Below are 13,985 nucleotides of genomic sequence, written 5' to 3'. Positions count from 1 at the left end.
ACTGCGCGTTACCTCAGTGAAGATCTGAAGTCTTCTGCCGCCTTTGAAGTCTTCTTTCTTCTTATACTCACCCGGCTTCTATCTTCCGGCTCTGTGAGGAGGACGGCGGCGCGGCTCTGGGACGAACGGCGAGGGTGAGACCTGCGTTCCGACCCTCTGGAGCTAATGGTGTCCAGTAGCCTAAGAAGCAGAGCTTATCATTTAAGTAGGTCTGCTTCTCTCCCCTCAGTCCCACGATGCAGGGAGCCTGTTGCCAGCAGTGCTTCGTGAAAATAAAAATCCTAACAAAAAGTCTTTTTTCAGAGAAACTCAGGAGAGCTCCCCTGCAATGCACCCAGTCTCCTCTGGGCACAGGATCTAACTGAGGTCTGGAGGAGGGGCATAGAGGGAGGAGCCAGTGCACACCCATTCTATTCTAAAGTCTTTAGAGTGCCCATGTCTCCTGCGGAGCCAGTCTATACCCCATGGTCCTTACGGAGTCCCCAGCATCCTCTAGGACGCAAGAGAAATTCTGATACTCTAGGGCGCCGTGATTCAAAAGTTTTGGAACCATGCCGTAGGGAATTATTCTCTTGTGATGAATTAGTGGATTTGGTGGCAGCGCTTCAAACTCCCAACAAATTGGTGGCAGACAAAATGAAACAGACATACAGAGAATTAAGTAGCAGATATTTCAGTGTGTGCGAATCACCTGGAAAAATATTAGCCAAAGCCCTCACAGTGCATAGAGCTGTAACCTTTATTCACTCCATTACAGACAACACGGGAAACATCACCATGACACCGGAGACACCGCCTCTGCATTTTGTGCTTCTATTGCATCAAACGTTATAATTTAGCTGAGGCGAGCGTTATGACACAGACAGACAGGATTATATCTAGGATCCGGCGCCCTGGTCTTCCGGAAGAGGACAAATAACCTAGAGATAAGCATTACCCTCCTAGAGAATTAGAAGAAGCTATTAAGTCCACTCCATCCGGTAAAACCACTTGGTCAGATGGCTTTCCTATTATAAGGTCTTCCAGGATGACTTCTCTATCAAGTTCAATCATACCATTTCCCCATCAGGCAATGACCTCCTTTCTCGATCTTCACATAATAAATGTTCCTCTAGCTAATTTACCCGGTACTTCTCTCACTCCAAAATATGGCTAACAAGACCTTTGTATCCTATCAATCTATCGCTATCTCCATTTTATCCTACCCCTCACGCCAGAGCTCTGGTATTTTGTGAGCTCAAGATTGGGTCTATGCGGGTTTCTGTGGTAGGCACACGGTGCAGGAAACTCGAGGACACGGAGAGAAGATAATATCTTTAGAAATATTTATTGAAGATTTGCATGGGCGACATACAACTGAATTGAACTTGGAACAGTCTAGGTTTGACCAAAGTCTGCACTTAGGATTAACTTGAATAGGACTGGAGCCGGAGAGACAAATGGAACTGGAGTCAGCCTGGAAGCTGATATACTTGGACCGGACTGGAACCGGAGAGACAACCGGGACTGGAGTCAGCCTGGAAGCTGATATACTTGGACCGGACTGGAACCGGAGAGACAACTAGAACTGGAGTCAGCCTGGATGCTAATATACTTGGACCGCAGTACACACAAGTAAACACTGGATGGATTGCTTTGGGACTGGAGTAGCAACACTCTCTAAAACACTCTGAAGAGAAAATGTAGTTCCTGGAACCACAGTACATGTGTAAGTACTAATGCTGGAAACAGTGATGTGGCAATGCTGCTGGAATCACAATACAGCTGCAAGTACTTAGTGCTGGAAATACAGTGCTGGCAATGCTGCTGGAGTTTTAGTGCACGTGAAATACCCTGGGCTGGTAGCGCTGCTAGTACCTTGGAACGCTGGTAATGAACAGGTCAACAGAAAATAAGAATTTACTCACCGGTAATTCTATTTCTCGTAGTCCGTAGTGGATGCTGGGAACTCCGTAAGGACCATGGGGAATAGCGGGCTCCGAAGGAGGCTGGGCACTCTAGAAAGATCTTAGACTACCTGGTGTGCACTGGCTCCTCCCACTATGACCCTCCTCCAAGCCTCAGTTAGGTACTGTGCCCGGGCGAGCGTACACAATAAGGAAGGATTTTGAATCCCGGGTAAGACTCATACCAGCCACACCAATCACACCGTACAACTCGTGATATGAAACACAGTTAACAGTATGAAACAATAGAGCCTCTCAACAGATGGCTCAACAATAACCCGATTTAGTTAACAATAACTATGTACAAGTATTGCAGACAATCCGCACTTGGGATGGGCGCCCAGCATCCACTACGGACTACGAGAAATAGAATTACCGGTGAGTAAATTCTTATTTTCTCTGACGTCCTAGTGGATGCTGGGAACTCCGTAAGGACCATGGGGATTATACCAAAGCTCCCAAACGGGCGGGAGAGTGCGGATGACTCTGCAGCACCGATTGAGAGAACTCCAGGTCCTCCTCAGCCAGGGTATCAAATTTGTAGAATTTAGCAAACGTATTTGCCCCTGACCAAGTAGCTGCTCGGCAAAGTTGTAGAGCCGAGACCCCTCGGGCAGCCGCCCAAGAAGAGCCCCCTTCCGTGTGGAATGGGCTTTTACAGATTTTGGCTGTGGCAGGCCTGCCACAGAATGTGCAAGCTGAATTGTACTACAAATCCAACGAGCAATAGTCTGCTTAGAAGCAGGAGCACCCAGCTTGTTGGGTGCATACAGGATAAACAGCGAGTCAGATTTTCTGACTCCAGCCGTCCTGGAAACATATATTTTCAGGGCCCTGACAACGTCTAGCAACTTGGAGTCCTCCAAATCCTTAGTAGCCGCAGGCACCACAATAGGCTGGTTCAGGTGAAACGCTGACACCACCTTAGGGAGAAACTGGGGACGAGTCCTCAATTCTGCCCTATCCATATGGAAAATCAGATAAGGGCTTTTACATGATAAAGCCGCCAACTCTGACACTCGCCTGGCTGAAGCCAAGGCCAATAACATGACCACTTTCCACGTGAGATATTTCAAATCCACGGTTTTTAGTGGCTCAAACCAATGTGATTTTAAGAAACTCAACATCACGTTGAGATCCCAAGGTGCCACAGGAGGCACAAATGGGGGCTGAATATGCAGCACTCCTTTCACAAATGTCTGAACTTCAGGTACTGAAGCTAGTTCTTTTTGAAAGAAAATTGACAGAGCCGAGATCTGTACCTTAATGGAGCCCAGTTTTAGGCCCATATTCACTCCTGCTTGCAGGAAATGCAGAAATCGACCTAGTTGAAATTCCTCTGTTGGGGCCTTTTTGGCCTCACACCATGCAACATATTTCCGCCATATGCGGTGATAATGCTTTGCTGTAACATCTTTCCTGGCTTTAATAAGCGTAGGAATGACTTCCTCCGGAATGCCCTTTTCCTTCAGGATCCGGCGTTCAACCGCCATGCCGTCAACGCAGCCGCGGTAAGTCTTGGAACAGACAGGGGCCCTGCTGCAACAGGTCTTGTCTGAGCGGCAGAGACCACGGGTCCACTGAGATCATCTCTTGAAGTTCCGGGTACCACGCTCTTCTCGGTCAAGCCGGAACCACGAGAATTGTGCTTACTCCTCGCTTTCTTATTATTCTCAATACCTTTGGTATGAGAGGTAGAGGAGGGAACACATAAACTGACCGGTACACCCACGGTGTCACTAGAGCGTCCACAGCTATCGCCTGAGGGTCTCTTGACCTGGCGCAATACTTCTCTAGTTTTTTGTTTAGGCGGGACGCCATCATGTCCACCTGTGGACGACCCCATTGATTTACAATCATTTGGAAAACTTCTGGATGAAGTCCCCACTCTCCCGGGTGGAGGTCGTGCCTGCTGAGAAAGTCTGCTTCCCAGTTGTCCACTCCCGGGATGAACACTGCTGACAGTGCTAGTACATGATTCTCCGCCCATCGGAGAATTTTTGTGGCTTCTGCCATCGCCGTCCTGCTTCTTGTGCCGCCCTGTCGATTCACATGGGCGACTGCCGTGATGTTGTCTGACTGGATCAGCACCGGCTGGTGTAGGAGCAGGGATTTTGCTTGACTTAGGGCATTGTAAATGGCCCTTAGTTACAGAATATTTATGTGAAGGGCAGTCTCCTGACTTGACCATAGTCCTTGGAAATTTCTTCCCTTTGTGACTGCCCCCCTGCCTCGTAGGCTGGCATCCGTGGTCACCAGGACCCAGTCCTGTATGCCGAATCTGCGGCCCTCCAGAAGATGAGCACTGTGCAGCCACCACAGAAGAGACACCCTGGTTCGTGGAGACAGGGTTATTAAACGATGCATCTGAAGATGCGATCTGGACCACTTGTCCAACAGGTCCCACTGAAAAATTCTGGCATGGAACCTGCCGAATGGAATTGCTTCGTAAGAAGCTACCATCTTTCCCAGGACCCGCGTGCAGTGATGCACCGATACCTGTTTTGGTTTTAGGAGGTCTCTGACTAGAGAAGACAACTCCCTGGCTTTCTCCTCCGGGAGAAACACTTTTTTCTGGGCCGTGTCCAGAATCATTCCCAGGAACATTAGACGTGTCGTGGGGACCAGCTGTGACTTTGGGATATTCAGAATCCAACCGTGCTGGCTCAGCACTTCCTGAGATAGTGCTACTCCCACTAACAACTGTTCCTTGGATCGTGCCTTTATTAGGAGATCGTTCCAGTATGGGATAATTAAAACTCCCTTTTTTCGAAGGAGTATCATCATTTCCGCCATAACCTTGGTAAATACCCTCGGTGCCGTGGAGAGTCCAAACGGCAGCGTCTGGAATTGGTAATGGCAATCCTGTACCACAAATCTGAGGTACTCCTGGTGAGGATGGTAAATGGGGACATGCAGGTAAGCATCCTTGATGTCCAGGGATACCATGTAATCGCCCTCGTCCAGGCTTGCAATAACCGCCCTGAGCGATTCCATCTTGAACTTGAATTTTTTTATGTATGTGTTCAAGGATTTCAAATTTAAAATGGGTCTCACCGAACCGTCCGGTTTCGGCACCACAAAAAGTGTGGAATAGTAACCCCGGCCTTGTTGAAGTAGGGGTACCTTGATTATCACTTGCTGGGAATACAGCTTGTGAATCGCTGTTAGCACCGCCTCCCTGTCTGAGGGAGCAATCGGCAAGGCGGATTTTAGGAAACGGCGGAATGGAGTCGCCTCGAATTCCAGCCTGTATCCCTGAGATACTATTTGAAGGATCCAGGAATCCACCTGTGAGCAAGCCCACTGATTGCTGAAATTCCTGAGGCGGGCCCCCACCGTACCTGGCTCCGCCCTGTGAAGCCCCACCGTCATGCGGCGGACTTGGAAGAGGAAGCGGGGGAGGACTTTTGTTCCTGGGAACCTGCTGTTTGCTGCAGCCTTTTTCCCCTGCCTCTGCCTTTTGGAATCTGCATCTCCAGTCCACTGGCGAGTCCATAAGCATCTCCTAGCAGAGATGGATAATGCACTTACTTTAGATGCCAGCCGGCAGATTTCCCTCTGTGCATCTCTCATGTATAAGACTGAGTCTTTGATATGGTCAATTGTTAACAGGATCGTGTCTCTGTCTAACGTGTCAATATTTTCTGACAGTTTATCTGACCACGCAGCGGCAGCACTGCACATCCATGCTGACGCAATAGCTGGTCTGAGTATAATGCCTGAGTGTGTATATACAGACTTCAGGATCGCCTCCTGCTTTCTATCAGCAGGTTCCTTAAGGGCGGCCGTATCCTGGGACGGTAGTGCCACCTTTTTAGACAAACGTGTGAGCGCTTTATCCACCCTCGGGCGTGTTTCCCAACGTAACCTATCCTCTGGCGGGAAAGGGAACGCCATTAGTAGCTTCTTAGGAATTACCAATTTCTTATCAGGGGAAGCCCACGCTTCTTCACACACTTCATTTAATTCATCTGACGGGGGAAAAACTACAGGTAGTTTTTTCTCCCCAAACATAATACCCTTTTTTGTGGTACCTGGATGTAAATCAGAAATATTTAACACCTCTTTCATTGCCTCAATCATGCAGTGAATGGACTTAACGGGCATTAAATTTGACTCATCGTCGTCGACACTGGTGTCAGTATCCGTGTCGACATCTACTTGTGCCACCTGAGATAGCGGGCGTTTCAGAGCCCCTGATGACTTTTGAGACACCTGGACAGGCACGAGCTGAAGACTCGGCTGTCCCACAGTCGGCATGTCGACAAATTTTTTATGTAAGGAGTCTATACGTGCACTCATTTCCTGCCATAATACCATCCACTCAGGTGTCTGACCCCCAGGGGGTGACATCCCTGCTAAAGGCATCTGCTCCTCCTCCACATCATCCTCCTCAAACATGTCGACACAGCCGTACCGACACACTCCACACACACAGGGAATGCTCAAACAGAGGACAGGACCCACAAAAGCCCTTTGGGGGGACAGAGTAAGAGTATGCCAGCACACACCAGAGCTCTATGTATATATACAGGGACTAACTGAGTTATGTCCCTAATAGCTGCTTTTCAATATAATATACTGTATACAGTGCCAATTTTAATGCCCCCCCTCTCTTTTCCCTCTTACTGTACTGTAGAATTGCAGGGAAGAGCCAGGGAGCTTCCTTCCAGCCAAACTGTGAGGGAAAAATGGCGCCAGTGTGCTGAGGAGATAGGCTCCGCCCCTTTTTCGCGGCGTATTCTTCCGCTTTTTATGTGATTCTGGCAGGGGTATTTACCTCATATATAGCCCCAGGGGCTATATATTGAGGTATTTTAGCCAGCCAAGGTGTTTTTATTGCTGCCTCAGGGCGCCCCCCCCAGCGCCCTGCACCCTCAGTGACCGGAGTGTGAAGTGTGTATGAGGAGCAATGGCGCACAGCTGCAGTGCTGTGCGCTACCTTGGTGAAGACAGGATGTCTTCATGCCGCCGATTTTCCGGACCATCTTCTTGCTTCTGGCTCTGTAAGGGGGATGGCGGCGCGGCTCCGGGACCGAACATCAAGGCTGGGCCTGCGGTCGATCCCCCTGGAGCTAATGGTGTCCAGTAGCCTAAGAAGCCCAATCCGGCGAGTTCGCTTCTTCTCCCCTTAGTCCCTCGCTGCAGTGAGCCTGTTGCCAGCAGGTCTCACTGAAAATAACAAATTCTAAGACTATAACTTTCTAAGAGCTCAGGAGAGCCCCTAGTGTGCATCCAACCTCGGCCGGGCACGAAATCTAACTGAGGCTTGGAGGAGGGTCATAGTGGGAGGAGCCAGTGCACACCAGGTAGTCTAAGATCTTTCTAGAGTGCCCAGCCTCCTTCGGAGCCCGCTATTCCCCATGGTCCTTACGGAGTTCCCAGCATCCACTAGGACGTCAGAGAAACATGGAATGAACGCTGCAGACTCAGCCTGAATGTAGCTGAGATAGCGACGTTGTCCTGGGCAATTTATTAGAGCTCTGTCTAGCCCTTTTATCCCCCTTGCTGGTTATCCATTGGACAGCAGAGTCATGTGACTAACCGATGCTTGTGGTTGGAGAACTTGCGATCAGCTGATCCACATCAACATGGTGGCGCCTGTGACAACGGAGAGCCGGAGCAAGGTTCAGGGGTACCGGAGCCAGTGCAGCAGGAGGCAGAATGAAGGGAGCACAGGTAAGGCATGAGACGCTAAGTTCCGGTTCCTGATATCCCCCTTACTCATCCTCCGCTTTCCTCCTCACCCTTCCTTATATGCTAACAAGTTCTATCATACAACACTTTCATATACATTGTACTTGATCGTCTACAAGTCTAACTGGGACATTCTCCTCTTACCCAATGATGTGAGTGGTTGGTGATTATCCATCATCACGTCCTTGTACAGATCCTTGTGTTCCTCTACATACTCCCACTCCTCCATGGAGAGATAGACAGTGACATCCTGACACCTTATAGGAACCTGACACACACAATGACACAGTCATCACCCAGACACCTCCCCTGGTGTTAACGTATAAGGGCCCTAATTCAAGGTTGATTGCAAAACAAAATTTTCCTCTAATGGGGAAAACCATGTGCACTGCAGGTGGGCCAGATATGCAGAGAGGGTTAGATTTGGGTGGGTTATATGGTTTCTGTGCAGGGTAAATACTGGCTGCTTTATTTTTACACTGCAATTTAGACTTCAGTTTGAACACACCCCACCCAAATCTAACTCTCTGCACATGTTACATCTGCCCCACCTGCAGTGCACATGGCTTTGCCTATTAGAGGAAAATGTTGTTTTGCAATCAACCTTGAATTAGGCTCAATGTCCCATTCCCAGCAGTCACCTCTCTAGTCAGCAGCTGAATGATCTTGTTGATGATTTCCAGGACATTCTGCTCATTGTATCTGTCATGTGTCAGTGAGTGAGGTGGAGGCTCAGCGATTGGGATCTGGGTCCTGCCCAGTCCTTCTGACACATAGGGACGGCTGCTGCTGGGTCTTTCACATTCACTGTACTTCTTCAATGGTACATAATCCTAAATGAGGAGACAGGCACTAGTAAATATCTTAGAGAAAGATGGTCACTACCGTGTAATGTTGTACAGGCCCCTGTTGTTGTGACTGAGATTTACCACTCTCACTGTGACACTTATATCACTGTGACACTCCCAGAAGCCCTCACCTCTCCGGTCAGCAAGAAGATGATCTCCAGGGTGTGGTTTAGTATTCTCTCAGTCATGTGACTCCTGTCACTGTCCATCCTGATGACTGGGGAATGGACTTTGATTCTGGTGGGGTACTGATATAAGAACGCTCCCTGTATGTATAGACATGAAGTACATGAACTCATAACCAATAGAAATTTGCAAGCTTTAATTTTATCTATTTACTTTGAAAATGTAAAAAAAGTAACGTGTTTATTTTCAGAGCAACAACCTGGACGGACCAAATCTATCAATATTCGGGGTGTGAAGGAAGTCCAAAACTATTACCCCTTTTTCACCAAAAAGGGGTACACTGCCCCCTTGGACGCGGCTTATTCCCGGGTCAGATCTATTTACATTGAACCTGTGTCTGCCCTACTTGTCACTCACAGACACTGGATTGAGGTGTATCTATGTATCCACAACCAATCAGCAGCTTTAAAGCATAACCCGGGTCAGATGACTCTAGTCATGCCATTGACACAATACCATTTCCCTGAGTCCTACCCAGGATCGACCCTGGTAGCTAACGGATCCACTACACTTTCAGTGACAAATGAGGTTAAGAAACATAGGGGCGATTTTGGGCTCCAGTCTAAAGTAATTGGGAACTAAGTTGTTTTGGGTGCCCATCCCCAAGGCTGCACTTAGGGGGTTATTCAGGTTGGATTGCAGATTCTGGGACGTTTGTAGCCTCAGAATCTGCAATCCAGGCTGTAGAGGTGTTTGCAGCCAATGCGATATGATCGCATTGGTCGGGCATGCGCAGGACGGGATCTTCTCGTGCGCATTAGTGCCAGGAATGGGGAAATTGCTGTTGAATCGCGTTGCGACCTGAATATCCCCCTTATTACGGATTTCTGGATGCACAAACAATTAAACAGCTCCTCTCACTTTAGACAAGAGCATCAAGTGCCCAAAACAATGGATCACCCCCGTAAATTGTTCCGCACAATTTACTTAAATTTGATATATTTTAAATATTAATATTTTTAATGTACAGCACAATAAGACCAATAGGGCAATCTGTCACTTCCCCACATGAGGAAGATGAGCTGGTGCCAGACTTTACTAGCGCTGTGTGGTTAGTGTGCAGCAACACTGAGTTCCTTATTATTAACCCGATGTTACAAAACCTCCATCTAGTTTACTCACACGTAACTCTCCACCTATATAATTTATTTTATCTATTCTCATACAAATTCCTTTTTACACTTGCACATATCTGGGTCACCACTAATACACAACCCCCACTTTATGCTTCCATTGTGCACCACCAACCCACGCTGCATGCCTCCATTGTGCACCACCAACCCACAATTCATACTTTCTTTGTGCACCACCAAACCTTACTTCATACTTCCTTTGTGCACCACCAACCCACTTTATACTTCCTTTGTCCACCACCAACCCACTTTATACTTCCTTTGTCCACCATCAACCCACACTTGATACTTCCTTTGTGCACCACCAAACCACACTTGTTACTTCCTTTGTCCACCACCAACCCACACTTGATACTTCCTTTGTGCACCAACCCACACTTGATGCTTCCTTTGTGCACCACCAACCCACACTTGATACTTCCTTTGTGCACCACCAACCCACACTTGAAACTTCCTTTGTGCACCACCAACCCACACTTCATGCTTCCATTGTGCACCACCAACCCACGTCATGCTCCAATTGTGCACCACCAACCCACACTTCATACTAACTTTGTGCACCATGACTTCACACTTCATGCTTCATTTGTGCACCACCAACCCCACAAGCCAATGCTGGACAAATAATATAACTTTTCGGAATAGTCAGTCAAATCTTGGATCCAGGAGATAATAGGATTTTAATACCTTCCGGTAAATCCTTTTCTCCTAGTCCGTAGAGGATGCTGGGGTCCACTTCAGTACCATGGGGTATAGACGGTTCCACAGGAGCCATGGGCACTTTAAGACTTTTCAAAGGGTGTGAACTGGCTCCTCCCTCTATGCCCCTCCTCCAGACCTCAGTTCTAGGAACTGTGCCCAGGGAGACTGACATTTTGAGGAAAGGATTTAATTTTATACTAATGGTGAGATTCATACCAGCTCACACCTCAACCATGCCACACAACATGGCATTCAACATGACACGCCAACAGGCATGAACCATTTACAGCAACATGCTGAAAACAAATGAAACACAACTTGTGTAACTATAAAGAACAAACTACAGGTAAACTACGCACTGGGTCGGGTGCCCAGCATCCTCTACGGACTAGGAGAAAAGGATTTACCGGTAGGTATTAAAATCCTATTTTCTCATACGTCCTAGAGGATGCTGGGGTCCACTTCAGTACCATGGGGTTATACCAAAGCTCCAGTACGGGCGGGAGAGTGCAGATGACCCTGCAGTACCGATTGACCGAACTTGAGGTCCTCATCGGCCAAGGTGTCAAACATATAAAATTTAGCAAATGTGTTTGACCCTGACCATGTAGCTGCTCTGCAAAGTTGTAAAGACGAGACGCCCCGGGCAGCCGCCCAGGATGAGCCCACTTTCCTAGTAGAATGGGCTTTCACCGACTTCGGTACCGGCAAGCCTGCAGTAGAATGAGCGTGTTGAATTGTCCCTCTGATCCAGCCCGCAATAGTCTGCTTAGAAGCAGGACATCCAATCTTGCTGGGAGCATACAGGACAAACAGAGCCTGTTTTCCGTAATCGAACTGTTCTTGCGACATAAATCTTCAAAGCTCTAACCACATCTAGAGACTGTGACTCAGTGAAAGTGTCAGTAGCTACTGGCACCACAATAGGTTGGTTTATGTGGAAGGACGAAACCACCTTTGGAAGAAATTGTTGACGAGTTCTTAACTCTGACTTATCTTCATGGAAGATCAGGTAAGGGCTCTTGTGAGACAAGGCCCCCAACTCAGACACCCGCCTTGCGGATGCCAAGGCCAAAAGCATCACCACTTTCCAAGTGAGAAACTTCAATTCTATCTCCTGCAGAGGTTCAAACCAATCTGATTGAAGGAACTGCAACACCACATTAAGGTCCCATGTTGCCACTGGAGGCACAAATGGAGGCTGAATGTGCAGAACCCCTTTCACGAACGTCTTAACTTCTGGAAAGGAGGTCAATTGTTTTTGAAAGCTGGACCTTGATTGACCCCAAATTAAGGCCCGCATCCACACCAGCCTGCAGAAAATGAAGAAAACGTCCCAACTCAAACTCTTCCATAGGAGCCTTCTTGGATTCACACCAAGACATATATTTTCTCCAAATACGGTGGTAATGTTTAGACATTACTCCTTTCCTGGCCTGAATAAGAGTGGGGATGACTTCCTTGGGAATACCCTTTCGGGCTAGGATCCGACGCTTAATAGCCATGCCGTCAAACGTAGCCACGGTAAGTCTTGATACACACACAGCCCTTGCTGTAGTAGGTCCTCTCGAGGAGGAAGAGGCCGAGGATCTTCTATGAGCAACTCCTGGATACCAAGCCCACAGTGGCCAGTCTAGGGCAATGAAGATTGCTCAAACTCTTATTCTTATTATTATTTTGAGAACTTTTGGAATCAGTGGAAGTGGAGGGAAAACATATACCGACCGAAACACCCACTGGGTCACCAGTGCATCCACTGCTATTGCTTGACGGTCTCTCGATCTGGAACAATATCTCTGAAGCTTCTTGTTTAGACGAGATGCCATCATGTCTACTTGAGGAACTCCCCAAAGACTTGTCACCTCTGCGAAGACTTCTTGGTGGAGGCCCCACTCTCCTGGATGGAGATCGTGTCTGCTGAGGAAGTCTGCTTCCCAGTTGTCCACTCCCAGAATGAAAATTGCTGACAGAGCTCTTACATGTCTTTCTGCCCAGAGGAGAATCCTTGTCACCTCTGCCATTGCCGCTCTGCTTTTCATTCCGCCTTGCCTGTTTATGTACGCGACTGCTGTTACATTGTCCGAATGGATCTGCACGGGATCTTGAAGAAGATGTACCGCTTGTAGAAGGCCGTTGTAAATGTCTCTCAATTCCAGAACGTTTATGTGAAGGCAGGCTTCCTGACTTGACCATTTTCCTTGGAAGCTTTCCCCCTGTGTGACAGCTCCCCAGCCTCGGAGACTTGCATCCGTGGTTATTAGGACCCAGTCGTGAATCCCAAACCTGCGTCCCTCTAGTAGGTGAGAACTGTGTAGCCACCACAGGAGCGAAATCCTGGCTTTGGGGGACAGGATTATTTTCCGGTGCTTGTGTAGGTGGGATCCGGACCACTTGTCCAACAGGTCCCACTGGAATATTCTGGCATGAAATCGGCCAAACTGTATAGCCTCGTAGGCCGCTACCATTTTCCCCAACAACCGAATGCATTGATGGATCGACACGCTTGTTGGTTTCAATATTTGTTTGACCATTTTCTGGATTTCCAGAGCCTTTTCCACTGGAAGAAATACTCTCCGTACTTCTGTGTCCAGAATCATCCCTAAAAAGGACAATCTTGTCTTCGGTTCCAACTGCGACTTTGGAAAATTGATCCAACCGTATTGTTGGAGTATTGACAGGGAGAGTGCGATGTTCTGCACCAACTGTTCCCTGGATCTCGCTTTTATCAGGAGATCGTCCAGATAAGGAATTATATTGACTCCTTTTTAACGAAGGAGGACCATCATCTTCGCCATCACCTTGGTGAATACCCTCGGTGCCGTGGAGAGTCCGAACGGCAACGTCTGAAACTGGTAATGGCAATCCTGTACTGCGAATCTCAGATAAGCTTGGTGAGGATACATGGGAACATGCAAGTAAGCATCTTTTATGTCTACTGACACCATGAAGTCCCCCTCTTCCAGACTGGAAATCACTGCCCTCAGGGATTCCATCTTGAACTTGAACCTTTTCAGGTAGAGATTCAGATTTTTCAAGTTTAAAATCGGTCTGACCGAGCCGTCCGGCTTCGGAACTACGAAGAGGCTTGCATAAAAAAACCTTCTCCTTACTGTGCCAAGGGTACCAGTACAATGACCTGATCCTGACATAATTTTTGAATTGCTGTTGTTACTGCCTCTCTTCCCGGAAGAGAAGCTGGCAAGGTCGATTTGAAAAATCGGCATGGGGGGACGTCTTGAAACTCTAGTTTGTACCCATGGGACACTATTTGTAAAACCCACTGGTCCAGGCCAGATTAAATCCAGATTTGGCTGAAAAGTTTCAGACGTGCTCCCACCCAAGCGGACTCCCGCAAGGGAGCCCCAGCGTTATGCTGTAGATTTGGCAGAAGTAGGGGTTGACTTCTGCTCCTGCGATCCGGGAGACGCTGCAGATTTCTTTCCTTTTCCCCTTCCCCTACCTGCAAAAAA

At 48.1% G+C, this 13,985-nt stretch overlaps 1 protein-coding gene across 1 annotated transcript in view; it reads right to left on the bottom strand.

The window, feature by feature from the left end:
• Positions 1 to 13,985, bottom strand: part of LOC135057209 (uncharacterized) — a 284,086-nt gene that overhangs the window by 244,277 nt on the left and 25,824 nt on the right. Inside the window, 3 exon segments of the mRNA XM_063963101.1 lie at positions 7,791 to 7,914; positions 8,288 to 8,479; positions 8,626 to 8,760. Coding sequence (XP_063819171.1) covers positions 7,791 to 7,914; positions 8,288 to 8,479; positions 8,626 to 8,703 — 394 coding nt within the window. The 5' untranslated portion in view covers positions 8,704 to 8,760.

Source organism: Pseudophryne corroboree, chromosome 3 (assembly GCF_028390025.1).
Source record: "Pseudophryne corroboree isolate aPseCor3 chromosome 3, aPseCor3.hap2, whole genome shotgun sequence".
Lineage (NCBI taxonomy): Eukaryota > Metazoa > Chordata > Amphibia > Anura > Myobatrachidae > Pseudophryne > Pseudophryne corroboree.
Note: the sequence above shows the minus strand (reverse complement) of the source record. Positions and strands in the feature narration are given on the sequence as shown.